The sequence below is a fragment of the Mus caroli genome, chromosome 2 (genome assembly GCF_900094665.2).
Source record: "Mus caroli chromosome 2, CAROLI_EIJ_v1.1, whole genome shotgun sequence".
In the NCBI taxonomy this organism is placed as follows: Eukaryota; Metazoa; Chordata; class Mammalia; order Rodentia; family Muridae; genus Mus; species Mus caroli.
Genome location: NC_034571.1, coordinates 86445480 through 86473395, shown reverse-complemented (window position 1 = coordinate 86473395; position 27916 = coordinate 86445480). Strand labels below are relative to the sequence as shown.

Genomic DNA, 27916 nt, shown 5'->3' with positions numbered 1-27916 from the left:
AGGACAGGAGTATGAATGATACCAGGAAGGGAAGGGCCTACAATTCTTTTTCTATAGGAAATCCGGCTCACACTGGTTGAATCATGCTTTATTGTGCTCCAATTTTCTAGTCTAGAAATTCAACAAACATCACTTTTAGGAACAAAGCTAGAAAGAAGACCATGCTAAGAAAATCTTTTCTTACCTTCTAGATGGTCATGTGTTACCAACCCTAGAGACACCATGAAGGCAAGTTTCTGTGCCAGAGAAGAAAAGAATATATTTTAGTCTGGGATCTTACAAAGCCAATCTTAGGTTTCCTAGTCAGAAAGTAGGAAAGTGGCTCTGACAGGCTGGAGTCACACAGAGAGCCACCACAGAGGTTTTCTGTTCTAGAGTGACTCTTGTTTGGATTTTTGCGCAGAAGAATCTTCTTAAAGGTATCTATAGTGGAAAGCATGCAGAGGAGCTAGAGCCCCTCAAGAGCAGCAGGCTTCAGTACTAAGCTCGCCACCATTCACCACGAGGCTGGCATCTCACAATCACTTCCACAGCCAGACAGCAGGAACACTGGCTGATGGTCTCAGGGACAGTGCTAGGTGGTTCTGCTTAATATTAGGAATTGTGGTTAAACATGAAACCTAAATATTATGGGGCAGCTTCTCTCTAGAGGACCCCATCTGTACCCCTAAGACCGAATGTAAGGTCCTTTAAACTGCAGAGAGTAATGAATTGACTGCTGTTCTTCACTTTGTCAGCTGTGATCTGAAAACTGCCATCATTGTCTACTGAAGTACTGTGCATGGCTTCTAGACACCCCAAGGACAGAGGAGGAACTGTCCTCTGTAAATAAAAAACCATCAACTATTAGGCAACCAATTCCCACAGAGTTACTAACAGTACAGTTTGGTCTTTAAACACATGAGAGTACACAAATGCATGCACACACACATCCGGGACACCTAGGCCTCCTCCCACCCTGGTCTCCAGAGTGTTAGAAAGAGAAAGCCAGACATTGCTAGCTTCTTCAAAATATTGACCTTCTGGGGCTGGGAAGATGGCTCAGTGGCTAAGAGCACTGGGATCTGAGTTTAAATCCCAGTAGCCATGGTGGCTCAACCATCTGTAAGTACAAGTCTTCCTCTGACTTCCATGGCATTCTGTAGACATGCGGGCAAAATATCCATACATTAAATAATAACCCTCTAAATAACAATCTTGACCTTTTATTCTTAGCAGTAGAAAGAAAGAAAGGAAGGAAGGAAGGAAGGAAGGAAGGAAGGAAGGAAGGAAGGAAGGAAGAGTGAGAACGAGGGAGAGAGAGAGACAGAGAGAGAGAGAGAGAAAGAGAGAGAGAGAGGAAGGAAGGAAGGAAGGAAGGAAGGAAGGAAGGAAGGAAGGAAGGAAAAGGAAAGAAAAAGGAAAAAGAAAAAGAAAAAGAAAAAAGTGTGACACTTTGTGTCATTTTCCGACAGGCCACACAGAGCTCTGGGTCTTCACTGCTATCTTCAGAGTTCTGAAACAGTGTTTTTATTTTTTTCTTATTTCAAATATGTGGACTAGCATATAGAGAACACCGAGTTTGACTCCTCCCTAGCAAACCGACAAGGCCTGAAATGTGCAACTCTCTCTGACAAGAGCAAGAACTGGGCAGGGTGATGAATCTTAGCCTGGCGCCCATGTCTCAGCACGGCATGCTGAAATGATACATTCAGTGGCCAGGCAGATAGCCACATTCCCTACTTCCACCATTCCTTTAAAGTATAACCAAGGCAGAGGCTGGCCGCAATATTCACCATAACAAAACCTACTCATTCCAGATAACAGTACTCTTTCTCTTGACACATCAATCCAGGTCACCTCTGCAGTCTAGACTAAGCTCACAAAAAGTTTCTTTTCCTTTGTTCTTTTTCTTTTTTTTTTTTCTTTTTGGTTTTTCTAGACAGGGTTTCTCTGTGTAGCCCTGGTTGTCCTGGAACTCACTCTGTAGACCAGGCTGGCCTCGAACTCAGAAATCCGATTGCCTCTGCCTCTGCTAGGATTAAAGGCGTGTGCCACCACACCCAGCCCTTTGTTCTTTTTCAAGACCCGGCTTCTCTGTAGCCCTGGCTGTCCTAGAACTCACCTGAGTAGTGGTACTAAAGATGTATGCCACACCTTTTCTTAAATGAGAATTTAAGAATTTCTTAAATGAGAAAAGAACCCCCACTGTCATAAATTTCCTTTCTTTTTCAGTTTTAGACAGGGTTTCATTATATCTCCTAGGCTGGCCTCAAATTCTCTGGCCTCATTCTCCCAAGTGTCAGTTATAAGTGTGAGCCACCACATCTGGACACACACACACACACACACACACACACACACGGCACCTGTTACTGACATGAGATATCCTTTCTTTTTACAAAGAAATTGTGTTGTTTGTGCCTGGTGGTGAATGCCTGTAATCCTAGCACCAGGTAGGCAGAGGCAAGTGGATTCTGCAAGTACAAGGCCAACCTAGGCTACACAGCCTATGCCAACTCAGCTGCAGCTACCCAGCAAGACCCTGTCTCACAAAAGCTTTCTTTTTCCTGACAGCTAGCTCTGTTTCTTCTCAGTTTTTGCCATTACTTTTTGTGAATGATTTTTTAAAAAGTTTTTCAGCAATAACTAGTGCTTCCTTTTGGTTCAAGTTCTGGGCCTTTAAAAAATAAAATTGACTTCACATCAGAAAGAAGTACATTTGGTACTTGCTTCACAAAAACTGGGCTGGTTCAATAGAGCTTTCCTTTTTTTACATAAAGAAAGAAGAAAGGCATGAGGCTTTGATGGCGGTCTGGCATGGTTTCACTATGGAGCCTGTTCTGAGGACAGAGGGGATGTAATCGGTCTCGGAGCTCCATCACCAGCTATTTACCAACACAACCAGACTACCACTTGCGTTTCCTTTACAGATGCCTGTGCAAGAGTGGCAAGGTAAAATGGCCCCTTGTCCATGGACACACAGCCTGCTGCTGGAGCTGGGCTTGTTTACTGCTTGTGTCATAGTGCAGACGTCACCGTCTTCAGCCCACTCTCGTGCTCAGTGGATCACTGTGAGCCACTGATTCCTTTGGGATTTAGAGCTGTGATAATGCAGTCCTGACAAAGCTGAACACACAGTGAGAGTCTACAATGTAAACTGACATCAGCTGAGGGCACTGGCTGTCTGATACATGTCGTCTGAGATAAGCACAGCATGGCCTTCCTCAGGAGCATCACAGGACACCCAAGAAAGATCATTAACTTCTCCTTCAGGATGTCTATAAAACATCATTAGAGCTCTTCCCTTCTGTACCCATGCTCAGGCCCTCAGGACTGGTCACTAAAAAATCTGCCCTGGTCCATCTGACTTGGTAATCACTACTGTGTGAAAGAACACAGAGGAAGCAGCTATGCCCCACACCTCAGACCTGAAAAGGCCTGGCAGAGATGGTACTACCTGAGGGTTCTCTTCTCGTTTTGGTTTTGGTGCAGCAGGTGGGGTAACGGTACGGCTCTCTGCTTGTTTCTCCTCTGCTTCTGGGTGGGATTTAACTGTCTAGGAGAGAACAATTAAGTGAAATTCAGAATTTCATATTAAAAGAATTAAAAAGTTTGACTATGACCAAGAAGAAAATAATATACTCAAATTTGAAACATTAACAGAGAAGTTCATATGATGTATTTTGTAGAGGACGAAGTAAAATATAAAAGTCCAGCTAGAGACCCTGGGCTTAATGACTGGATTAAATATGACTCTATACATGCAATCAGATAAAAGTGTTCCTGTATATGGAAGGATGCGGCACCACGTAAACCCCTGATGTCAAGCCTGATACCTCAAGTTTGATGCCCAATACCCACACAGTGGAAACTGACAACTAGCTTCCTCTCTTGTCTCCTGGTCTCCACCATGGCACACCCATTGCCCAGTACATAACAAGTTTTAACAGAAGGCAAAACAGGGCTCAGAAGTTAAAAGCACTTTTTTAAGGGCAAAGAAAAACCAAATTAGAGGTGGTTTCCCTTGACTGCAGGATGTGGTGGTTTCCAGAAACACCCACACCATTCTATATGGGTCAGGCTCTGTCCACAAGTTCTTACATCTGCATAGCACAACACACTTCTTATATCCTGAGCTTTTTCTCAGAACAACCCCAACGACTGCCTAGAACTGCCTTTACTCAGGGCATTTAAAACCTGCCTTGCGAGAGGCTCAAGCTTTCCTCATCCCGGGGCCTTCTAGAAGCACCGGGCACACACAGACGCACTAGCCACATTAATAGCTGGACATGGGTGGCTTTGCACCACTGTTCTCTTTTGATTAATGGCTAGTTCTTTTATGAATAAAGTAAAATAGTAGAAATAAAATAGTTTTAGAACAGTAGACATAGAACCATAAATACAAACTTAATTTACTTTATAAAAACTAGTAAAAATTATAGGTGCAATGGTCTTTTTGTAAGGTAACCACAAGCCATTAAATAAATCAGGATAAAAGTTTCTGATTATTGGGGGCAGAAGCTGAGTGGACGGCTTCATCCCTATAGAAAAGACGTGGAAGGTGCTCAAGACTGTTACACTGTGAAACAATGTACTAGATCTGAAAGATCTTTCACCTTTTTCCTTGGCTTTTTCCCACACTGTGCCTCTGGCTTTGCACACTGTTACACGAGCAAATGTAAGACCTGCTCATCAACCACTGCTCTCCGGCAGAGTCCTGCTATAAGAATCCATGTGTACTATAAGCGACCTGAGGAGGGGCTGTTCATACACTCCTTATTACTACCTCAAGCCCAGCGTCCACCTCCTGCCTGCACTCAATAAAGCACTGACCTCCAGGAGAATCAATCCAATTTCAATCTCTCGATTAACCCCTTCTTCTCCTTCCTTAACCACATAGTTTTTGTTTGTTTGTTTGTTTGGTTGGTTGATTGATTTTTTTTGTTTTTGTTTTTTCAAGACAGGGTTTCTCTGTATAGCCCTGACTATCCTGGAACTCACTTTGTAGACCAGGCTGGCTTCAAATTCAGAAATCTGCCTGCCTCTGCCTCCCAAGTGCTGGGATTAAAGGTGTGCACCACCACGCCCGGCTTACCACATAATTTTTGGTTTACCTTAGAAGAGCCTATTTCCTCCATAAAGCAGACCCTCGATGGAAAGCAGCCATAGAGATATCACTAAGTTCTGAGGGACTGAGAAGTAGCTTACCTTTGTGACTTTGTATGTGGAAGAACACAAGAGAAAGAAAGTCAACCACAGGGTTTGTATTCCATTCCTACGTGAAACAACAGTTCCCTAGAGCCTCTCTCTTATATTCCATGGGTAAGCAAATACTTGGAGGCAATGCTCCTGGGCAGGGCAACCTCCCCAAATGACAGAGCATACTGAGGACACCCACATCAAATAGCCCCCATCCAAACAAAAATAAGACAGTCAAAACACTCAGAGAGGCGGGGTGGTTTCCTTTTTCTCAAGGACCTCTTGCTCTGGGAAAGCCATCTGTCACGTGCCCAGCACTATGGAAATACCCAAGCAAATGAAACTACTCTCCTGCCCAGACCCAGCAAAAAGTGAGGCCAGGAATTATCTGACTGAGCTTAGAAGCAAACTGGCCAACGGCAGTTAAGCCTCATGATAACTGTAGCTCCAGCCAACTACTTTAATTACAAACATGTGAGAGGCCAGGAACCCAAACTATCCAACTAAGCTGCAGACGGAAGGCAGAGGGGCAACATTCTTAAAAGGATGAATAAAGCAAACAAACAAAAATGCAGGACGACGAGGCCATCAACTAACAATCCTATATTGTGTTCAAACTGTTCTTAAAGAATGAAGGATAAACTAAGGGCCAATGAACTAAAGTTAAGGGTATCCACTGCTGGTACATCTGCCTTACAGAAAAGAGAGCATCCTTTGCCTTTCAGAAGCTTTTCAGTTTCATGAGGTTCCACTTATCTTAGTGCCTGACCCATCAGTGTTCTCACCAGGAAGTTGTCTCCTGTCCAAGGTATTCAAGGCTCTTCTGCCCCACTTACTGTATCATCAGGTTTAGAGTGTCTGGCTTAATGCTGATCCACTTGACTTGAGTTTTGTGCAGGGTGATAGACTTCCAGTTAGATTAGCACCATTTGTTGAAAATGCTTTCTTTTTCCACTATATATCTCTGGCTTCTTTATTAAAATTAAGTGTCCATAGATGTGTGAGTTTACTTCTGGGTCTGTGATTATATTCCATTGATAAATCTGTCTGTTTTTATGCCAAGAGCATGTGGTTTTTACTACTACTGCTATGTAGAACAGTTGAAATCAGGCATAGTGATATCTCCCTAGAAGTTTTTATTATACAGGATTGTTTTAGCTATTCTGTTTTTTTTTTTTTCCCTATATGAAGTCGAGTATTGTTCTTTTAATGTCTGTAAGAATTGTATTGGAATCTTGATGGGAACTGCATTGAAGCTGTACTGATCCATGAGTATGGGAGATCTTTCTGTCTTCTTATATTGTCTTCAATTTCTTCCCTCTAGGACTTGAAGTCATTGGCATACAAGTCTTTCACTTGCTTAGTCGTCCCAATATATTTTATATTATTCGTGGCTATTGTGAAGGGTGTTATTTCCCTGATTTCTTTCTCAGCTCATTTGTTGTTTGTATATAGGAGAGCTGCTGACATTTATGAGTTAATCTTGTATCCAGCCAATTCACTGAAGGTGTTCATCAGCTGTAGGAGTTTCCTGGTAGAATTTTCGAGATCATGTATGCATGTCATAAACATCTAAGAACAGCAATGCTTTGACTTCTTCCTTTTCAATTTGTAATTATTTGTTCTTCAGTTGTCTTATTGCTCTAGCTAGAACTTCAAGTACTGTATTGAATAAATATGAGAGCGGATAACCTTGTTTTATTCCTGATTTTAGTGGAATTGCTTTGAGTTTCTCTCTATTTAATTTGATGTTGGCTATAGGCTTGCTGTAAATTGTCTTTATTATGTTTAGGTATGTCCCTTGTATCTGTAATCTCTTTAAGACTTTTATCATGAAGGGGTGCTGGATTTTTGTTAAAGGCCTTTTCAGTATCTAATGAGATGATCATGTGTGTTTCTCTCTCCGTTTGTTTATGTGGTGGATTACACTGACAGATCTTCATTGTCAGTTCCTCTCTGCCTCTCTGGGATGAAGCCTACTTGGTCATGGAGGATGATGTCTGTGAAGGGTTCTGGATTCAGATTTCAAGTATTTTATTGAGTACTTTTGCATCAGTGTTCATGAGGGGAATTTGGTCTGTAATTCTCTTTCTTTGTGGAATCTTTGTGTGGTTTGAGTACCAAGATGACTGTGGCTTCATAAAATAACTTTGGCAATGTTCCTTCTGTTTCTAGTTCATGGAATAATTTGAGGCGTATTGGTATTAGCTCTTCTTTGAAACTCTGGTAGAATTCTGTGCTAAAACCTTCTGGCTCTAACCTTTCTTTGTTTGGTACATGTCTCAGTTAGAGTTTTACTGCTGTGAACAGACACTAAGACCAAGGCAACTCTTATAAGGACAACATTTAATTGGGGCTGGCTTACAGGTTCAGAGGTCTAATCCATTATCGTCAAGCATCCAGGCAGGCATGGTGCAGAAGGAGCTGAGAGTTCTACATCTTCATCTGAAGGCTGCTAGCAGAAGACTGGCCTCCAGAGAGCTAGGATTAGGGTATTAAAGCCCACACTCACAGTGACACACCTACTCCAACAGGGCCATACCTTCTAAAAGTGCCACTTCCTGGGCCCAGCATATACAAATCATCACAGAGACTTTTAATGACTGTTCCTATTTCCTTAGGGGTTTAGGTGTATTTAAATTGTTTATCTGATTTTGATTTAACTCTGGGAAGTGATATCTATCAAAAAAATTGTTCACTTCTTTTAGCTTTTTCAATTTTGTGGGGTACAGGTTTTTGAAGTATGACCTAATGGTTGCTTGGTTTTCCTCCATTGTCTGTTGTTATATTCTTTTTGTTTCTGATTTCATTAATTTGAATATTCTCTCTCTCTCTCTGTCTTTTAATGAAAAAAGATTTTCACCAACTCCACACCTGACAGAGGGCTAATATCCAAAATATACAAAGAAATCAAGAAACTAGATTTCAGGGGCTAGAGAGATGGCTCAGTGGTTGAGCACACTGGCTATTCTTTCAGAAGTCCCAGGTTCCACATGGCAGCTCACAACTGTTTGTTCCTCCAGTTCCAGGGGACCCAACACCCCCACCCTCGACATACATTCACGCAAAACACCAATGCACATAAAATAAAAATTAAAAAAAAAAAGAAACTAGACATCAGCAAACCAAATAATCCCACTTAAAAATGAGGTACAGATCTAAACAGAGAATTTCCAACAGAAGAACCTCAAATGGACAAGAAACACTTAAAGTGACAGCACATGCTGGCAAGGATGTAGAGCAAAGGGGAAACTCCTCCATAATGAAAACTTGTACAACTACTTTGGAAATCAATATGGCAGTTTCTCAGAAAATTGGGAATGGATCTACCTCAAGACCCAGCTATACTACTCCTGGGCATATCCCAAAAGACGGTTCATCCAAAGGACACTTGCTCAACTATGTTCATAGCATCCTTATTTGTTTTTGTTTGTTTGGTTGGTTGGTTAGTTGGTTTTCGAGACAGGGTTTCTCTGTGTAGCCCTGGCTGTCCTGGAATTCACTCTGTAGACCAGGCTGGCCTCAAACTCAGAAATCCGCCTGCCTCTGCCTCCCAAGTGCTGGGATTAGAGGCGTGTGCCACCACTGCCCAGCACAGCTTTATTTGTAATAGCCAGAAAGTGGAAACAACCTAGATGTCCGTCAGTAGAAGAATGGTAAAGAAAATGCGATACATTTACATAATGGAATGTTACCCAGCTATTAAAGAAAAGAACATCCTAACATTTGAAGGCAAATGGATGGAACTAGACAAACAATCATCCAGAAAGACAGACATTGTGTACACTCTCCTACAAGTGGGTAGTGACTGTAAAGTAAAGTGCAATCATGTCCAACTCACAGTGCCAGAGAGGCTAAGTAACAAGGAGGACTCAACGGGGGACACACGGATCTCCCTGGGAAAGGAAAATAAAACAGATTTTGAAGATGGACTGGGAGCAATTGGGGATAGAAACAGGTGGAATCAAGTGGGGTATGAGTAGGGAGAGTACTAGGAGAGACATCTGCAATTGGGGGTATTTTGGGGGCTGAGGAGAAACCTAGTGCAGTGGAAACTCCCAGGAGTCCACAAGGGTGACCTTACTAGGTCTTTACGAAGACGCATACTAACGGGAATATGGAGCCTGAATTGGCCATCTTCTGTAACCAGGCAAGGGTTCCAACAGATGAATTGGGACACCAACCCAGCCACAAAACCTCTGACCTAATAATTTGTCCTGCTTGGGAGTGGCCAATCAGTAACTGGTCCCACTTGAGGCCCATACCAGGAGAGGGAACCCATGCCTAGGATAGAACCAAACATGACTGGCACACAAACAAACAAATAAACAAACCCCTAAAAACCCAACAACAACAACTAAACCAATGAAGTCAATCATTCCTAATGTTATGTTCTGCTATACTTGTAAACTGGAGCCTAGAATAATTGTCATCAGAGAGATTTCATTTAGCAACTGTTGGAAACACATGCAGAGACCCACAGCCAAACATTAGGTGGAGTTCAGAGAATCCTGTAGAAGAGGGGGAGATGGTCTGTAGGAGCCAGAGGGATGAAGGACACAGGAAAAGGGCCCACAGAATGAGCTAATCATGGTTCTTAGGGACATAACATAGATATCCCTCCATGGCTTCAAACCTAGCAAGGGAATAGGCAGAGCAGGGGATGTCTGAATTCAAGCCAAGTCTGGGCTATATAGTGAGACCCTGCCTCAAAATTAACAAATGAACAAAAACCTCAAATTGGTCCTTTGGGAAAAACACTCAATAAAAGTTATAAACTGCTAGAGCCAAGGAATAAGATAAAATAATGAAAAAGCGGGGAGGGGGATGACATTATTTCTCTTACAGTCAGGAGAGAGCATTATTAAGAAAATAATCAGATAATTGCATGACAATTATGTAACACAAAAGAAATGGACAGGTCTCTACAAGTAAACGACCCAAACTGACCCGACATGACACGCAAAGTCTAAACAGACATAGAAACACCAGAGTGAGACAGGAATCAAAGTCTCCCCGAACAAAAGGGCTACATAGATGGTTCATCTGAGCTTCATCCAATATTGAAAAATTAGTACCAACTCTTGCCACTGTCTTTCAAAAATAGGAGCTCAGGAACTGATGTAAGAGCTCATGAGTAGGCAGGAGCACCTGCTCTCCCAGAGGACCTGGGTTCAATTCACAACACCCACATTCGGGAGCTCACAAGCATGTTAACTTCAGAGCCAGGGGACCCAAAACTCTCTTCAGGCCTCTGTAGGTATGTGTACACATGTGCACATGCATATACACACATAATTTTAAAATTAAAAACCTTACACACACACACACACACCCCTACTGAAAGCTAGTAGACTCAGCAACATAACAGGGTACAACACTTCAATGAAGGACAGCAATAGCAAAGTGAAAGGGAACTTACAGAACAAGAAAAAATATTTAAGAATAATGTCTGCTAAGGGCCCAGTATCCAGGCTAAGTAAGAACTCCTATACTTCATCAAGAGAGAGTGTAATAATTCTACTTAAAAGTGGACACAGAGGGGCGAGAGAGAGGGCTCGATGGTTAAGAGCACTTGCTGCTCTTGCAGACAAAGGACCCAGGCTCAGTTCCCAGCACCAGCATAGCAGCTCACCACTGCCCGTAACTCCAGTCCCAACAGATCTAATGCCGTCTTCTCATCTCCATGGATACACAATGTAGAGACACACAAGTGAGCAAAACACTCACACACAAAATAAATAAACCTAAATTGTTTTTTGAAACAAAAAAATAGAGAAAGGTTTGAATAGATATTTTAAAATATATGCAAATACAAATAAACATAAAAAGAAAACAAATATCATTAATAATTATGGAAATGCAAAAAATCACCATATTTGCATCCTTTATACCCACTATGATAGCTATAAAGAAAATATTCTTAGACTAGCATAAATGTTAAGCAAATGGAATGTACGTGTATTGTTGTTGGAAATGAAAATTGCTGAGTGTGACTTTCAGGAAATGTGATGCCACATGACAAAGCAACCACTCTCAGCCACACATCCAAAGGAACTGTAAACAAGGCTCATACAGGTGCCGTGCACAAATGTTCCCAGTGGCACATCCTGGTCTCAGTGGCTGCACAGTGGACACGTCTCAAATGTCCATCAACAGATAAATGGATAGACAACTTGTGATATACATAAACATGAATATACGTGTGACTATAAACCAGTAAAAAAGAAGTACCAGCAGTGTTCAAAGTAAGTGAATCTTGAAAACATGCTAGCTCAAAGAAGTCATACATAAAAAGCTACTCATTAAATTGTTCCATTTTTATGAAACGGCAGAGTCATCAATGCCACGGACACAGCAGACTGGTAACTGCCAGGGACAGATAATGGGATAGATGGAAAGTAGGTGCTCAATAGATACTGGGTTTTATTTTAGGAAAATGAAAATATTTTGCAACTAGACAGACGGCAATTGCACAACACTGTAAATGTACTAAATGACACTAAACTGTTTATGTTTGAATGGCTAATTATTTGTGAAATGAATTTCACTGCAATTAAAAATATTTTTTAAATTTTTAAAAAATACTAATTTATAAATTATTAATTTATCTAAGTACACTGTAGCTGTCTTCAGATTCACCAGAAGAGGGTGTGTCAGATCTCATTACGGATGGATGTGAGCCACCATGTGGTTTCTGGTATTTGAACTCAGTGCTCTTAACTGCTGAGCCATCTCTCCAGTCCCAGTGAAAAAATATTAAGAAATGAAGAGCAATGATTCTAAACGTTTGGCCTTTCTCTTAAAGAAAATAAAGCATTATTTAGTACTGAAGCTGCCCTAACGATGGTACCTGTTTGCTTATGCTGTGTTTAAAGAGTTACCAGTATTTAACAACTAGGCAGTTCTTCAGAGCATCTGGAATCTGGACTTTTAAGTTGCCAAGCAGCAGTAGCTTCCTCAAGCACCAGCTTTCCCCACTCTACTGTCCGTCCCAGCCACACTTGCTGGGGTATTAGCAATGATGTCAGCATCCCCTTACAGTCATGCTCTCTAGAAAATGGAAAGATCAGACCATGTGTCTGGCCCAGGGCATCGCTCACTATGGCTCCTGCCTCGCACATCCTCCTCACGTCTGCTGGGACTCCTGCTCTTCTTAGGTGAGGAAAGATAGAATCCTCGTCTTGGGCATGTCTAAACCTAAGGAAATAATTTACATCCTGAATTTCAAACCGATGAATGCCATAGATGAATGTCCAGGTAGCGTCATTATGTGAATTTCGTAAACTTGGGCTGAAAGCAAGACAAAATTCCCTTTATGGTAGTGACTGGTGTTCTCAGCTCAGGTTCACTTGGAGGATAGTACTGATATATGCAGACATGACGCTCCTAAGCGTGCCTGCTTTAGGGAGGCTCAAGGAGGAGAGGGGACAAAAGTTAGTTAGATCACACACATCACTTATCAACTTTCATGTCCTTCCTATTCTGCAGGACTCCAGAATATTGAAGTTAGGTTAATAAATAACCCCATGGTGACATCTAAATGTTCATGTGACAGAAAAAGCCACACATCTATAATTTTAAATAAAAAAAGCTAGAACATGATTAAGCTTAGTGAAGTAGGCATGTTAAAAAAACAACATAGATTAAAAGAGATTCTCTTCTACCAAACAACCAAGCCACATGTCCTAAGGAAAGTCCTTGAAGGAAGTTAAATGTGCTTCTCCTGAGCTACAGGAAAGTGACAGCCTACTACTGCTATGGAGGACCCAACCAGCGACAACATCCCACAAGACAAAGACTAGCTCAGAACGACATCCACCTGTCTTCATCTCTGATGGCTCAGAGAAGCTATAAATGTCTGATGCTAGCAGAGGGTGGTTCATGAATTTGAGGAAAAAAACTGCCTCTGTATCACAAAGACAACTGACAAAGAGTGACCCAAAACAGCAGATTCTCAGGTAGAGGCAACAGCTTTCATAGATCAAGAGAAGTCAGTGCACAGGTTCAAAGGTTTGTGACTTTAGTTGAAGCCAGTGCTCATTTTGAAAATCCTAGGGCCCCTGAGAAGCACAGTAACTCTCCTCTGCCTGTGCTCTGCACATGAAGCACACCTGCCTGTGCTCTGCACACGAAGCACACAGCATGGACAGCTGCACATCTGTTCACAACGGTTTATGAACACTGAAAGCCCACTCTAGGTCTTACAGCTCAGATAGATCCCTTTCAAAACATTAGTGTCATTGTCAATGCACCTGGTCACTCAAGAGCTCTGATGGAGCTGTACAAAGATGTTGATGATGCTTTCACGCCTGTTAACACAATGCCATTCCACAGCCCATGAGCCAAGAACTAATTATGGCTTTCAAATCTTATTAGTTGAGAAATACACTTTAAATAAAGCAATAGGAGCCATAGACTGAAACCTTTTGGAAAGAATTCAATATTCTAGATGTTCAAATTCAAGACATATACAGTCTTAAACATGAACAGAAAGTTGACCCTTGTCTTCACAGGCAGTTTTGAAGGGTTCAAAACTACAGCAGAAGCAACAGAGGTGGAGAAAGCAGTTGATACTGGAGTCAGAAGCGGGGCGTGGAGCTGTGCTGGCATCGCACTCATGATGTGACTAGGCTCTAACAGAGGATGGGTTGCTCTGATGATGGAAAAGTAAGTGCTCTCTTGAGATGGAATCTTCTCTAGAGAATATTGGAGACTCATTCTGGTTTTTGAAAGAAACCTTGTCATGAGACAGAGAAATCCCTCATGAAATGAGTGTGACTCAAGCACATCTCTGTCATCTTAACAAACTGCCACCATCACCTCACTTAGTAGCTGCCAGTCTGATCAGTCAACAGCCACCAAGATTAGAGCAAGACCTTCAACTTACTGCACTATTACTGCTTGCTGAAGGTTTTAAAACTGAGATGTGTACATTTATGGACACAGTGGTGCTGCTGTAGCCAAAGACCACAGCACAGTGCACACATGACTCTAAATCACTGGGGAGAGCAGTTTGTGGACCTGAACTTATTGCATGTCTTGCTTAACTGGGGTAGTCTGTAACCAAAGCCCACGGTGTCTATGGTGTCCCAGGGTCTTCAGCCTTCAAGCTCTGTAAGCACCTCTTTTCTCTTAGATCCACATCTGAAGATCTTTCAGTGAGGGTGGATAAGGAGACTCCAGGGGCAGATGTGAGACCAGTATAAGTTTTTAACTTTCCTGCCTTCTTTTCTATATCTACGGGAGAGAAGCCACGAGTCATCATAGTCTGCCATGCTTCCTTCCCTGAAGCACAGCCTCAATGCCTGATCCAAATGCAGAAACTGAGGCTTTGATGGTTTTCTCGTCTTTATATACAAATGCCATGAGCTGCAAAGTAGCTGGCACCTGACCTTTTTTTTTTTTTTTTTGGTGGTATAAGAGATGAAGCCCAGGTCCTTGTACATGCCGGGCCAGAGCTCCACCACTGAGCTACATCCCTAGAGTTCATTTACGTATCTTCAGTAAGTGAATATGGTCATAACCTTTGAGGAAATCTATCAAGACTTGAGAATGCCATATACACAGGCTTAGTAATCCTGTGATCAGGTCTCTAGTTTCCTTATGTCAGCCTACCTACAAGAAGGTCAGTGGGAGCTCTGAAGTCAGAAATTCTGAGAATAGAACCTAGTCTAGAGAGAGTTCCTGCTAACTGTGCTAATCTGTATGACTGCTATGCCAGATGGCCTGCCAACTAAACCTGTAGTGACCAGATTCCTTCTAGCCAAGAGAAAAGCCATACTACTAGCAAGAAGGCCTTCAACTTAGAGCTTAGGTGCTAATAAAATCAAACCATAAGATGCCATTAACATGGAAGTCCGAGACATGAAAAGATGCCCAAGACCTAGAAAAGACTGTGCTAAAACACATAGTTTGCTTCTGTTGTTTTAAAGTTCAGTTAGCAAGTAAATAGAAAATATCTGGAGGTATGTAATAGAAAATGTTAATACTAATTAACTACTGGTAGTAAAATTAATATAATAGAAAATGTATAGGTTGTAGGGAGAGTATCTTTTATAATTTATATTTCTGTGATATTTGCATTTTTAAAATCATGGATGTTGTCTGTATAATCAGAAAAAGAAATGGAAAAATAAGATGAAAATGTGTTTGTATGTGTGTGTATGTTTTTGTTTTTGTTTTTTTAATGTATATGAGCACACTGTCACTGTCTTCATGCATACCAGAAGTGGGCACCGGATCCCACTGCTGATGGCTGTAAGCCACCATGTGGTTGCTGGGAATTCTGGAAGAATAGTCAGTGCTCTTAATCACTGGGCCATCTCTCCAGCCCCTTTTGTTTTTTAAGATAGGGTTTCTTTGTATAGTCTTGGCTGTCCTAGAATTAGCTTTGTAGACTAGACTGGCCTTGAACTCAGAGATCTACCTGTCTCTGACTCCTGAGTGCTGGGATTAAAGGTGTGTGGCACCAGTGCCTGGCAAAAAGCTTTTTCTTTACTTAGCAAAAGGTAAAAGAGAAGTGATGAAAAGTGGCACTGTGCAGTCACCTTCTGAGGTGCACAGAGGCCCCACAGCACGACCAAGACTCAGCAAAGCTTCAAGGACTTGTCCCTTACGCCCCTGTACTCGAGCACACGACTTTCCATATTTAAGCTCCGAGGCCCGACTGCCACACAGTCTAGAAACTTCTGATTTAGTTGGTGTTAGTCATTTGTTTCAGAATAGTCCTCAAAGCACTTCCTGGTGTTTGGGCAGGCTCTGCAGGATTGGTGATGAGCTGTCTTGTGTGTTTCCTGAACACAAAGTTTTATAATTCAACTCTGCTGCCTGGGAGTGTGTATGCAAGATTCTTCTGTTTAAGAAGGCCAAGGCAGCCTGGGACCACCCAACCAGGGGCCACCTACTCAGGCAGAAGACTGAGACTCACCAGAGGCTATTTTCTCATGGATGACAGACCAAGTCTGAGTGATTAGAAACAGCCCAGGACACTGATGGTTTGAGACAAGCACATGATTAAAAATGTTCATAGTAACTAACTACTACAGGTAAAATTTTGTAAAATATTTCAGAAAACGCATAAGCTGGGGGAGAGAATCTTCTACAATTTATATTTCTGTGATGTCTGTATCCTTAAGTCACATGTATTATATCTATATAATCAGAAAAGGAAATGGAAAAATAAAATGGAAATTAAAAAAACAAAACAAAACAACTTTTTCTTTATAAAGTCAAGTGAGGTTTAGCGATGGGAAATGGGACCATGAAGGCCTGTCAAGGAGCTCGGTGCACTACAGCTAGAGGGCAGTCCTGGCTTGCAGCCAGGGCTGGGAGCAGGTGGCAGCCATCTTGCAGCCTAAGCCTCCTGGATTCCAAATTATAGACTGCCCCAGCAGGCCAATGGCTAGTTAAAGCAACTTCTTGAAAACTGTTTTTCTCTGAAGCCTACTGTTGTCACTGCTCTTTCTCTAGACAGGAAAGAGTGATGGTTAGAAATCCCTTCTCCCCAAGGCTGCTCTTGTGCCTTCAAGGTTTTGTTTTTAGAGGTAACCAGTTTTCCTCTAGTCTTACTAACTTTACTAACTTACGATAAAAATCTGAATTTAGAAAATATAAAGGTAGGGCTTCAATGTTTGAACTAAAATAAAATGTCTGCTACATGTAGTCTAGGAAGTTACAGTTTGGTTCTGTGTCCTCTGTGATGATGAAGGAAGCTTCTGAGATGAAATCCCTTCTCTGCTTTGCTTACTGCTCCTGAGCGACTCTCCCAGTCGGGTCCTCACTGGGACTCTCAGTGGGTAAAGTAACCACGGTATTCTCTGTTCCAGTATGGAGTGCTTCCTCCCGGAGGCAGAGGCCTGTCTGTGAATTTCTGCATCAAAGCCAGCAGGGGGAGCACATTTATATAAGACTCTGAAGCCTTGGGAAAACAATTCAACTTAATTCAGGAGAAAGGCTCTTTTGAATATGAGTGAATTATCATACAATAAAGTGATAGGATGTTGATTTGGTGCTGAGATGAAGAACACTTGAGAAAGAGTATTTAGAAAGCGTCCAGCAGCTGCTGTTTCAAGGGCAAGGCTATTGCCACAGCAAGTGCAGACACACTCTGCCCTACCTGTTTCTCCAGGCTTGGTTTGCTAAGCTGTACAGTCTGAGGTCCAGCGAGTCTGGTCCCTGGAGTAGCTATGACAATGCTGGTGAGCTGGGCCATGGGGAACGTTTTGGCTATGGTTGCAGTCTGTCCATTGACAACACGGACAGGGTGGATGGAATTCTGGGATGTGGGGAGGGTTGTGGGTGTAAACTTGGTCAGCATGACAGGCCTCTGGATAAGCTGAGGAGCTGCAAGCATGGGAGGAGGCGCTGGAGCGATAGGAATGTTATTCTGGGCCACAGGCTTGGGTCGAACCTATGAGAGAGAGAAAAAAAAAAATTACCAGAAGTAGCAAGTCTTCCAGTGTTTCCAAGCATACTGGTACCAAGTGTGGCCCATGATAGTCTTCTTCTTCTTTTTTTTTTTTTTTTTTTTGTTTGTTTGTTTTTTTGAGACAGGGTTTCTCTGTATAGCCCTGGCTGTCCTGGAACTCACTCTGTAGACCAGGCTGGCCTTGAACTCAGAAATCCGCCTGCCTCTGCTTCCCAAGTGCTGGGATTAAAGGCGTGCACCACCACCACCCGGCCAATGACAGTCTTCTAAGTCTGAATGTTCAGGTTAACTTAAAATGATCCCGTGATGGCTGCTACTGATATAGTAGCAAGACCTTGTTGCTACACCTATAGATATACATTTCTAAAGCACAAAAGCTTCATGAAATCCACCAACATATCACATTAATTAATTTTAGTTTGAAAAACTAAAACATATTAATTAATTTTAGTTTGAAAAACATGAACTAAATCTTTGATTCTTTCCTGAAAACCTTTCATACAGCTGTTGTGAGAAAGAAAATAGGCAGTCAGCTGGGCGGTGGTGGTGCACGCCTTTAATCCCAGCACTTGGAAGGCAGAGGCAGATGGATTTCTGAGTTCAAGGCCAGCCTGGTCTACAGAGTGAGTTCCAGGACAGCCAGGGCTACACAGAGAAGCCCTGTCTTGAAAAAAAAACAAAAAAAAAAACAAAAAAAAAAAACAGACAAACAAACAAACAAACAAAGAAACCAGGCAGTCCATATAAAGTGCCTAGGACTAGAGGCAGAGTCTCTGAAGATGAGCTCATGCCATTTTAATGTCCAGCCTGTGCTTCCTGTCTACAGGCTTAAGTACTTCCAACCTGTTGTCTACCAGCAGAAAGAGGGAATCTCTAAGACATCCAGTTAAGTATTTGACGGTAAACACTTCCACAGACCCCCTGCTAGGACTCAACCCACATCTCTGCACAATGGTGATGATCCACAGGCTCGCTCTTCTCCAGGGCACTTTTCCAGGATCTTCTTTAAGTCCAACCTGGGTGGCCTCATGGTCTCTGCACAGCCACAGCAAATCTCCTTGGCTTTTTGAATGTACATGGTGTGTCTCCACTCAAGACATGAAAGCCTACTTGGTACTCTCAGCCTGGGACATTTAAAAAATTCCTTCTTCAAAATATATCAGACAGACTTTACTGGGGTTTTAGGTTTCACATTGAATGTAGACTATTCTAGGAAATCATGAATGTACTTTCTCAGTCCAGAATGGTCTGTGTCCCATCCACACATTCAGTCTACCGTACTCCCCTATGGACGCTAATACCCTATAGGCAACTGCGATGCTGCTGCAGCTGTGTCTTGAAAATCAGCATATTCAGGACACAATAGCTTAGAACAACGTTTGCTACCAACAGTAAAGATCTATCTGATAAATAAGAGGATGGTCTTCTCTCATGCTAGTACTATATGACCCCTCACAGACAGACTCCTTTTCCTCTGTGTCTGAAAGCTATACTCTCAGAGCATAAGTGTTGGTCTTTCTATTGGATGGACTACTTGGGGTCGAGCAGAGTCAGTCTAGTTGCTGGGTAGAAAAGCTCGGTGCAGACCCCTATGCCAACTCCTGTAAGCCAGGTGTCACAAGGGCTTGTCTGGCTGTTGATTCTCCTTCTAGTCTTTTTTTTTTTTTGAAAAGGGGCTGCTTGCCCACTCCTCCCTCTCCCCCCCCCTCTTTTTAAAAAAGATTTATTTATTATATATGTAAGTACATTCACTGTAGCTGTCTTCAGACACTCCAGAAGAGGAGGTCAGATATCATTACAGATGGTTGTAAGCCACCATGTGGTTGCTAGGAATTGAACTCAGGACCTCTGGAAGAGCAGTCAGTGCTCTTAACCTCTGAGCCATCTCTCCAGCCCTCCTTCTAGTCTTTTTAGCAAAGTTTCCCTTTGCTAATTAAATATGGTTATATTTCCCCCAACCAAGGTAATGGCGCCACGATGCTTCCCTCTACTGGTATTATCCTGGCCGCCTTCCTTCCCTCAGGTAGTTTCACTGCCTCTTCACTGCATGGGCAAGCCCCTGAGGATACCACCACACTTCCCACGGTTGGAGTTCCCACTGCCTCACTCACCTGTGGAAGGAAGTTTGGACGTGGAGTGAGTCTAGGAGGAGGGATAAACTGTGGTACTTTGATGGGCTGAGGAGGTGTTGCTTGAACCTGCTAAGAAACAGGGAAACATAAATAAACCCGAGGGCAGTCTCTATTCAGTGTCAGAGGCAGACACGCAAAGGACACGGGGCATTTGCCTTCCACACGAAACAGAATTCCCACCTGCTCTTCCCGTGCAATTCACTATGTGAACCAACACCACTTTAGGAACTATTTCCTGTCCCACCTAGACTCTCTGTCCCATACAGTGATCAACCGCACTCCTGTCTCCTCACATACAGAACCACACACACTCAGCAATCTTGGACGGCTTTCTTACACTCATGAACTCTTACATTTATATTTTAAGAGTCAAAACTACATCTTAAGTAAAATCAAATTTACTGTCTGTCCACATGGATTTTCCCTCCCCTCCCCCAGAGATACAAGCTTTACTCAACAGGGAGCAGCTTTCTTTCTACAGAGAACTTTTTCTCCCTTTTTTCTGGCTTTTTGAGACATGGTTTCTCTGTGTCACCTTGGCTGTCCTAGAACTCACTGGACCATGCTGGCCTCAAATTCACAGAGATCCACCCACCTCTGCCTCATAAGTGCTGGATTAAAGGTGTGCCACCACACCCAGTCTATAGAGAACTTGGCACTCCTCGTGTCTGGTTGAGGGATAGGGCTGTGTCTCTAAGGACTCCTGGGTGAGCGGCAAACCTTCAGTTTGTTGCTACTTTAACTCATTATTGATCATTATTCAAAAAGTCACCAAGAGTTCTGTCATTTGAAGAAGATAACTGAGTATAACAATTTGGACCTGGTTCTCATTAACTTCTAAGAACAACAGTATCTGAATGGCTTGATCCAGAAATATCCTGGACAGTCTTGTTCAAGTGTTTCCTTCAGGTGATCCTCCCTCTGGAAGACTCAGCCTGTGGAACATTCACCTCCGAGTTTCTTGAGTATTTTTCAAATGTGCCCCAACCAACTCTAAGTACTTCCTGATTCATTCAATTTAGAGGGATAATAAACTAAAAGAATGTAGCAGAGGGTTTTCCTCAAAGCAGAATATAGCACAGGGGGTTTCAGCACGCAGATTTCGATGTGTGTGTGCACATGTGCATGTGATAGGCCTATAGGGGAGTCTGCTTTGCTAGCAATGATAGGAGCTCAAAAACCCAGCAGGAGCCCAAAATGGATACCCTCTTCAATGCACAACCTGAACCCTCTCATGTGAACACATGAGTAGCAGCTGCTGGCTTACCAGAGTGACTGTGTTTTTTGCCACAATTTGGACAGCCTCTGCCCCAGGCCCAGTGACCTTACTAGACGTCTGGAGGTTGACTGGTGTGTTCTGCACATCAGTGCTGAGCACAGCCTTCTGGCTGTTGATGGCGGTCACCATAGCAATGGTAGGTCTCTGGCCCACAACAGAGGCAGGCATGGTCGCAGTTGCTGCTTTCAAGACGAGAGGTAGTGTCTTTGTGGTAATCATAGAAGCTGTAGTTACAGTCTTCTAGGAGACACGGAGAACAGATATTAGGAGACCGAAATGTGATCCCACTGAACCATATGCTGCTGAACTCCCAAAGGAAACAACGCAGTTGAGTTTGTCTATGAGCCTTTGCGTATATAGAGCATGCTTCTTATAATAGAGAGACAAACTCTAGTTTCTCAAGTCAGGGTCACTTGTAAACAGGAAAGTTCACTGTAGTGAGTGCCCTCATGTAGACATATGGTTTTAGGAAATGGACAGTACACATCTACATGTACATACCAGGAGCCCACTTAATGCTTCTGGGTTTTCTAACTGCATAGAGTCAGTTAATTCCCGTCTAAGTTGCACACTGTCTCTATCCCTGATTGCTATAACCTCAACTGATCTGGCAATTTGCCTTCTATGGCACAAAGGAAAGGTGTCATCTTTCTGAGAGCCCCCTGGGAGAGCAGAAGAGAAACTCACAGGAGGATCAGCATAACTGCCACCTCAGAGGCAGTAAACCCCAGGCTGCAGAGAAAGATGCTGTTAACGAGTACAGGAAACACCAGTTTCCTATTCCAAAGGGAGGGGTGGGCCACTGCCTGAAATCTTCCTCTGGAGAACTGAGGTGGAAATCATCAGTCAGGGAACTGACCAGGTGGGAACAAGCTCCTGCCCTGGATCTTGGAGGAGGCGTTTGGTGAGGCCCCAGCTGACACTTGTATTTCTGGAGCTCTGGAGCTGCACTTGCCTGACTTTTTACTAGAATGATTACAAATGTCTGTTACAGAAACCACCTCATTACACCGCATACACATCTACCTGGCACTATGGCTGGTCGTGCACAATGCAGACCTTCCAGGAACACAAACATTCATCGCCAACTTACTGGTTCTGATATTTATTCCAAGTTTACTTTCCCTTCCAAAATGTAGTGAACACTTTGGCAGCCACCAGCTGTGCCTGGCTTTTATAAATTGCAATTAGAAACTGAAACGGTCAGTCCGGTGCTTGTACTCGTCATGTCTTCTAAGCCATATGTGGTACGGCCTGGCTGGCTGAACAGTGTCGGGAGAGCAGGCCCAGCCCTGCAGGAGTCCCCAGCAGCCCTCTCTCCTCTGCACACCAGGAAAAAATCACCCTCAAGTTTCTCCTCCACATCATGTGAGCACCACGTATCCAGATACTGAGCGTACAGAATTCTTTACCTTTTCTTCCTGATATGTGTTTGCATGTACATATACTCATCTTTTAAAACCTCCTTTTAACAACAACAACAACAACAACATGTAAAGCTGTGGACTCACCCACCCTACCAGCACTCCTTATTAATGTCTACAATTAAAACCACCCAAGGCACAGCACGGGCAGCTCATGCCTCCCACCACTGCCTTCTCAAATGTGAAATGGCACCTGGGCAGCAGGTTAGGGTTGACAAGCAGTTGACAGTTAAATGCCATTTGATCACTGGAAGTGCTAGAGTGTGCAACAGCAAAGGCTATCTCACAAAGCCAGCTGTTGTATAAAGAGTTTTAAGCATAGTAGGCTATCAGTTTCATCTTTCAATTTAAAATGCTTGAATACAAAGAGCTTTTGAAGAGGTAAGTGAGCAAGCCATAGTAGATGGCCTTTAATCCTAGTGTAATACAGACTGTGGACTGATGGTCTGCTCAGCAGAACCCAATGACAACGATTTTAAGACAGTTTATATGTTGATATTGCTTTACATGTGGTCAATGGACTTTCATTTAGAATACTTCTAGTTGAGGCCATCATTTTCAATATTTTGATTAACTCTAAACTGATTATTCTAGCAAATACCGAATAAAAACACAAATCTGAGGGTGTTTATATTTTATTTTTACCTGGATTATATATTACTGTTAACTTAATGTTTTCATAACATTAAATCTGACAAGTCACTTCACACTGAAACTCAGGATTTTATTCTCCTTTATATGTATTTAATTGTGGCTGATTTTATTGGATATAGTCTAACATTTATATAATTATACATAATACATAGGCCAAATACCTAGTATGAATGTCTCAGTGAAAACTTCTTAACAAATGTACTCATAGATTAGTTAAGATTCCCATTTCTTATCCAATCTTATCACTCCATTCCAAATATTTGGGAACAAGGAGCAAACTCGTGAAGTGTTAGGGTTTAGACAACAAGGGAACTTTGACATCCAAGCATACTGAAAATGTCTCAGCTGTCCACAGGAAGAAGAGAAGATGCAGAGAGGTTGGAAGTCCAGAATGAAAGACAGTGATTTTCATAGAAGTTGTGTTTGGACCTGGGTAGATAATGCTACTCAAGTCTGATCATCTTCAAATGAAGTAGCAGGTACTATGGTTCCATAAACATCTTTAATTGTAACAAAACTTGACTTCTATGAGCTAGCAATTCATGCAGACATAAATGCAGTAGCACTAATGCAAAGTCCTTCTGTTTTACTTTAATAAATTAAAAATATTTAAAGCTTATTTTATGTGTACGCACGTGCTGCCTGTATGTATGTGTGTGCACCACATGTGTGCCTGAGTGCTTGTGGAGGGCAGAGAGGAAATGGAGTTACAATGGATGTGAACCACACTAGTGCTGGGAACCAAGCCCAGGGCCCTGGCAAGAGCACTGGGGCCCTCAACTGTTGAGCCATCTTTCTGGATCCTAGAAATGGTTTTTGAGGGGACAAAGTTTCACTTGGTAGCTCAAGCTGGCCTCAAACTTAGGGTGATGCACCTGTCTCAGCCTCTCAAACACTGGGAACATGTGTGTAAACCACAAAGCCTGGCTAAATCCCTTTGTATTTTTGCTAGGTTAATACTGTTAACTTGTTAGATAAGAGGCATTTTAATTTATAAAGAGCTGATCTAATGCACAAACCAGAACGTCAAGGGATACTTTTATGGGACCTAATTAACCTCTACATCTGTTTTAGTGTCTGCTAAATTTTGAATAGGAAGTCACTGTTGTACACTCAAACACAAATAGAACTCACCCTCCTCTTTGTTTATAAGGTTATTTGTGTATTCAGTTTTTAATAAATACACACCTTCCACTGACTGCATTTGTTCTCCAATAGGGGTGTGGCCTTGACAGCCTGATGCTGTCATTACTCAGGTCTTGCTCAGGCAACCACGTTGTTGAGATTTCGTGTACAACTTCCCTGTGGTGTCTAGAAGACGCTGCCTTGCAGCAAGGGTCCCTCAGTGTAAAATACGGAACTTCCTCACCTAGCATCTCCTTCCTGCCCACTGTAACCAATCAGAGGCCGTGCCTTTCAGAAGCTACATATCTAATATATGCTACACTTACACTCCCATCCATCTGTTCCTGTATACCTTCCTATAGTTACCAAACACCCAAGTTTTATCAGGCAGTAGAGGCAGCTCCCTCTTGCCTGTCCTGGCCTTGTAACTCTCCCATCATTTCACATTCAACAGCCTCCTTGCTACTTCAAAGGTGTGATAGCTTGAACTGGAATGTCTTGTTTCCAGTTGGTGAAATGTTTAAGAAGGGTTAGGGGTGTGGTGGAGGAGGTCTTGGTGAGGGAGGTGTGCCACTGGGAGGGAGATAGGTTTCAAACGCCCACCACAGGCCCAGTCTCACTCTATTTCTGCTTCATGCTTGGGAATCAGAATATAAGTTCTCAAATACTGCTTCAGTACCACGCCTGCTGGCCAGCAGCCACACCTCCATCATAATGATCGTGAACTAACCCCTCAAACTGTAAGCAAGTCTCCAGCGAAATGCTCTTTTCTATATGTTGTCTTGGTCAAGGTATAGAACAGTAACTAAGACGAAAGGCATGCTTTTGTAATTTGTTTTCTGTTTACTTTTGTTGTTTTGAGATAGACCTACTATGGAGCCCAGGCTGGCCTTGAATTCTTAATTCTCCTGCCTCATCCTCCTGAGTGCTCAGATTGTGACACTATACCTGCCTCTGCATTTACTTTTCTAAAAGAAAGATTTGATTCTACTATTATTTTTAAATTCTAATTTTTAAATTAGTGTCTGAGTCAGAGTCTGTAGTTGCAGTGCCCGGGGAGGCCAGAAGAGGGCATCAGATTCCCTGGAACAGGAGTTAGACATAGTTGTGAGCCACCTGACACAGGTGCAGAAAACTGATTTTGGGTCCTCTGCAAGGAAGGTACAGGCTCTTAATCTCTTAGCAGCAAAGCTATCATCTCTCCAGTCCCCTCCATTAAAACATTTTAAAAGATTATTTTATTTTTCTTTCTTTTAGTGCGTGTGATGCCGTGTGTGTGTGTGTGTGTTGTGTGTGTGTGTGTGTGTGTGTGTGACAGAGACAGCGAGACTCAGACAGAGACAGAGAGTGAACATTTGAGTGCAGCTGTCTGTGGTGGCATAGGTACTAGGAACTGGACTCAGGTCCTTTGCAAGAACAAGAACTTTTAAACACTGAACATCTTTTGTAGAACCCAAATTTACTTTGTGTAAATTCCATATTTTTCAACTGTCTTACCTACATCTATGATGAGTCTGCAAACTCAGAAGCAATCTGTGAGAAGTTATAGACATTCAGGGGCCTTAAAGAACGGCCTGGAAAGCTCACAGCTGGCTGTAGCTCCAGACTCAGGGGATCCAGTGGCCTGCTCTGGCCTCTGAAGGCACTGAACGCACGTGGATTGCAAACACCCAGGCAAATAACCCCACATGTAGAGGCAGGCAGGTCTCTGAGTTTGAGACCAGCCTGGTCTACACAGTTCTGGTTAACCAGAACTATATAGTAAGACCCTGTTGGGGAGAAAAACAAGCCTAATTTACATATAGTATTAGTATGGGGGGGGGTGATTAATGAAGAAGTCTGTTTGGTGCTCTTGTTCTCTGACTTAAGACGGGGACTTAAACAACTTATTTTAGATTTATTTACTTTACTATTTTATGTGTATGAGTGTTTGTCTGAACATCCGTGTATACACCACATGTGTGCCTGGTGCCCTTGGAGGTCAGAAGAGGGTGTTGGGTGCCTGGGACTGGAGTTGCAGACAGGTGCGAGAAGCCTTATGGATGCTAGGACTCAAACCCTGATTCTCTGCAAGAACAACAGATGCTCAGAACCGCTGAACCAGCCCCAGGGACTTCTCTTTTGTCCTAGGTTTCATACTGCACTGGCATTGCCTTTCATGGTAGTGTTTGGCACTACAGAAAAGTATTTGAATGGACAGATTTTTCATTTAAAACTTCTGGGTTTAATTTTGGCTCTACAGCACACTACATGTTATGTATGTCTTTAGTGTTTGTATAATTGGTTCAATTCTTGGCTTTAAAAATTTTGTACATGAACTAGTCCTGGGTCTACAAATAATAAGTAGGTAAGCAAACTCCATTTTCCTCTGTATACATAATGAAGCCTCAGTGTAGGTGTGTTTCAGAAGACCCAAATTCACTGCTCACTGTTCACTAGTCTCATTCATTCATTCACCCATTCATCCATTTGCTCACTTGTTTATTTGTGTGTGTGTATGTGTGTGTGTGTGTGTATAGAGGTCAAGCTTGAATAATTTTCTTAATCAAATGTCAATTCCAAATATGCCCTTTCAGTGTATCTTGATTCTCTCCTCACATTCTACGCTAGATTAAATGCCCTTTTCAGTAAAACATTTCCACAGCTACATCAGGCTAGGATATGACACTCCCACTTGGCTCTAAGGCTCACCTGCAACCTCACTTCAGAGCTCCACCAGTTTATTAGAACCAATGCACATTCTCAAGCAGTGGCCTTGAACACTGTCTATAGATAATAAAAACATAGCCCCCTTCTCAATGCTCCTTTCTACATGGTTCCCAAAGCATGGGTCCTGGAATAGCTCCATGCATAATTGCTAAGAATTGTAGAAGAACAATTACAGAAGGGAACAGGTCACTTTAGAACATATATAAACAAATACCCCAGAAATCTCCAAATGGAAATCACTTCTGCGGCTCTCTGAGATAGCATCTCAAACTTGAACATGATATGTTGTCAAGGGTTGCTAATTGATTTTTTGACCCCCCTGCTTCCACCTCAGAGTGCTGGGATCACCAGCATGCACCACCACACCTGGCTTTATATAGTCCTGAGGATCAAACCCATGGCTTCAAGATGTTAGTTGAGCCCCCTAGCTCCATTCTCAACCCAATAATTTAATTTAATAAAACTTCTGCTCCTTAGAAGTCTCTTTCCTTCTGCAGGTGAATTTCACTGATTCTTATGTCAATGATAGTAAAAACCCCAAACAAAATCCAGAAAACTTGTTTAGTGTTAGTTGAGCTTAGGATAGTTGAAATATAATCCAGTTCTATGTGACCAACCACTACCCAACACTCAGCCTTGGCTGCTCCACCCATACTGTTACCTGTGATGCAGTCAGACTAGGCGGTGCTGCTGACTGCTGGGCGTGCTGCTGCTGTTGCTGTTGCTGCTGCTGCTGTTGCTGCGGTTGCTGCTGCTGCAGTGGCTGTAGTGGCTGCTGCTGTGCTGTTTGTAGTTTGTTTTCAGACTGTGACAATGGCTGTATCTGGAACTTGTCCGGCTGCTCTTGCTTGACTATCAGGTTCTTACGCAGCTGCTCAACTACTCTTTTCTACCAAATGAAGACAAATGGAAATCTATCAGAACATTGTTTGTTCTCTGATGTCTTTCTACAACTGGCTTCATCAACACCATACCTAACACA

At 42.6% G+C, this 27916-nt stretch overlaps 1 protein-coding gene across 24 annotated transcripts in view; it reads right to left on the bottom strand.

Moving 5' to 3' along the window:
* Phf21a (PHD finger protein 21A) overlaps positions 1 to 27916 on the bottom strand; it is a 178936-nt gene that overhangs the window by 16444 nt on the left and 134576 nt on the right. For 14 of the 24 annotated variants that reach the window (XM_029474164.1, XM_021185653.2, XM_029474152.1 and 11 more), the window contains 6 exons: positions 27596 to 27823; positions 21011 to 21262; positions 19723 to 19812; positions 17300 to 17593; positions 3440 to 3538; positions 185 to 236 (listed from right to left, as the gene is read on the bottom strand). In XM_029474164.1, the coding sequence (XP_029330024.1) occupies positions 185 to 236; positions 3440 to 3538; positions 17300 to 17593; positions 19723 to 19812; positions 21011 to 21262; positions 27596 to 27823 (1015 nt within the window). The remainder of the gene's footprint in view (positions 1 to 184; positions 237 to 3439; positions 3539 to 17299; positions 17594 to 19722; positions 19813 to 21010; positions 21263 to 27595; positions 27824 to 27916) is intronic. The other 10 variants (XM_029474161.1, XM_029474168.1, XM_029474159.1 and 7 more) reach the window with 3 other exon arrangements.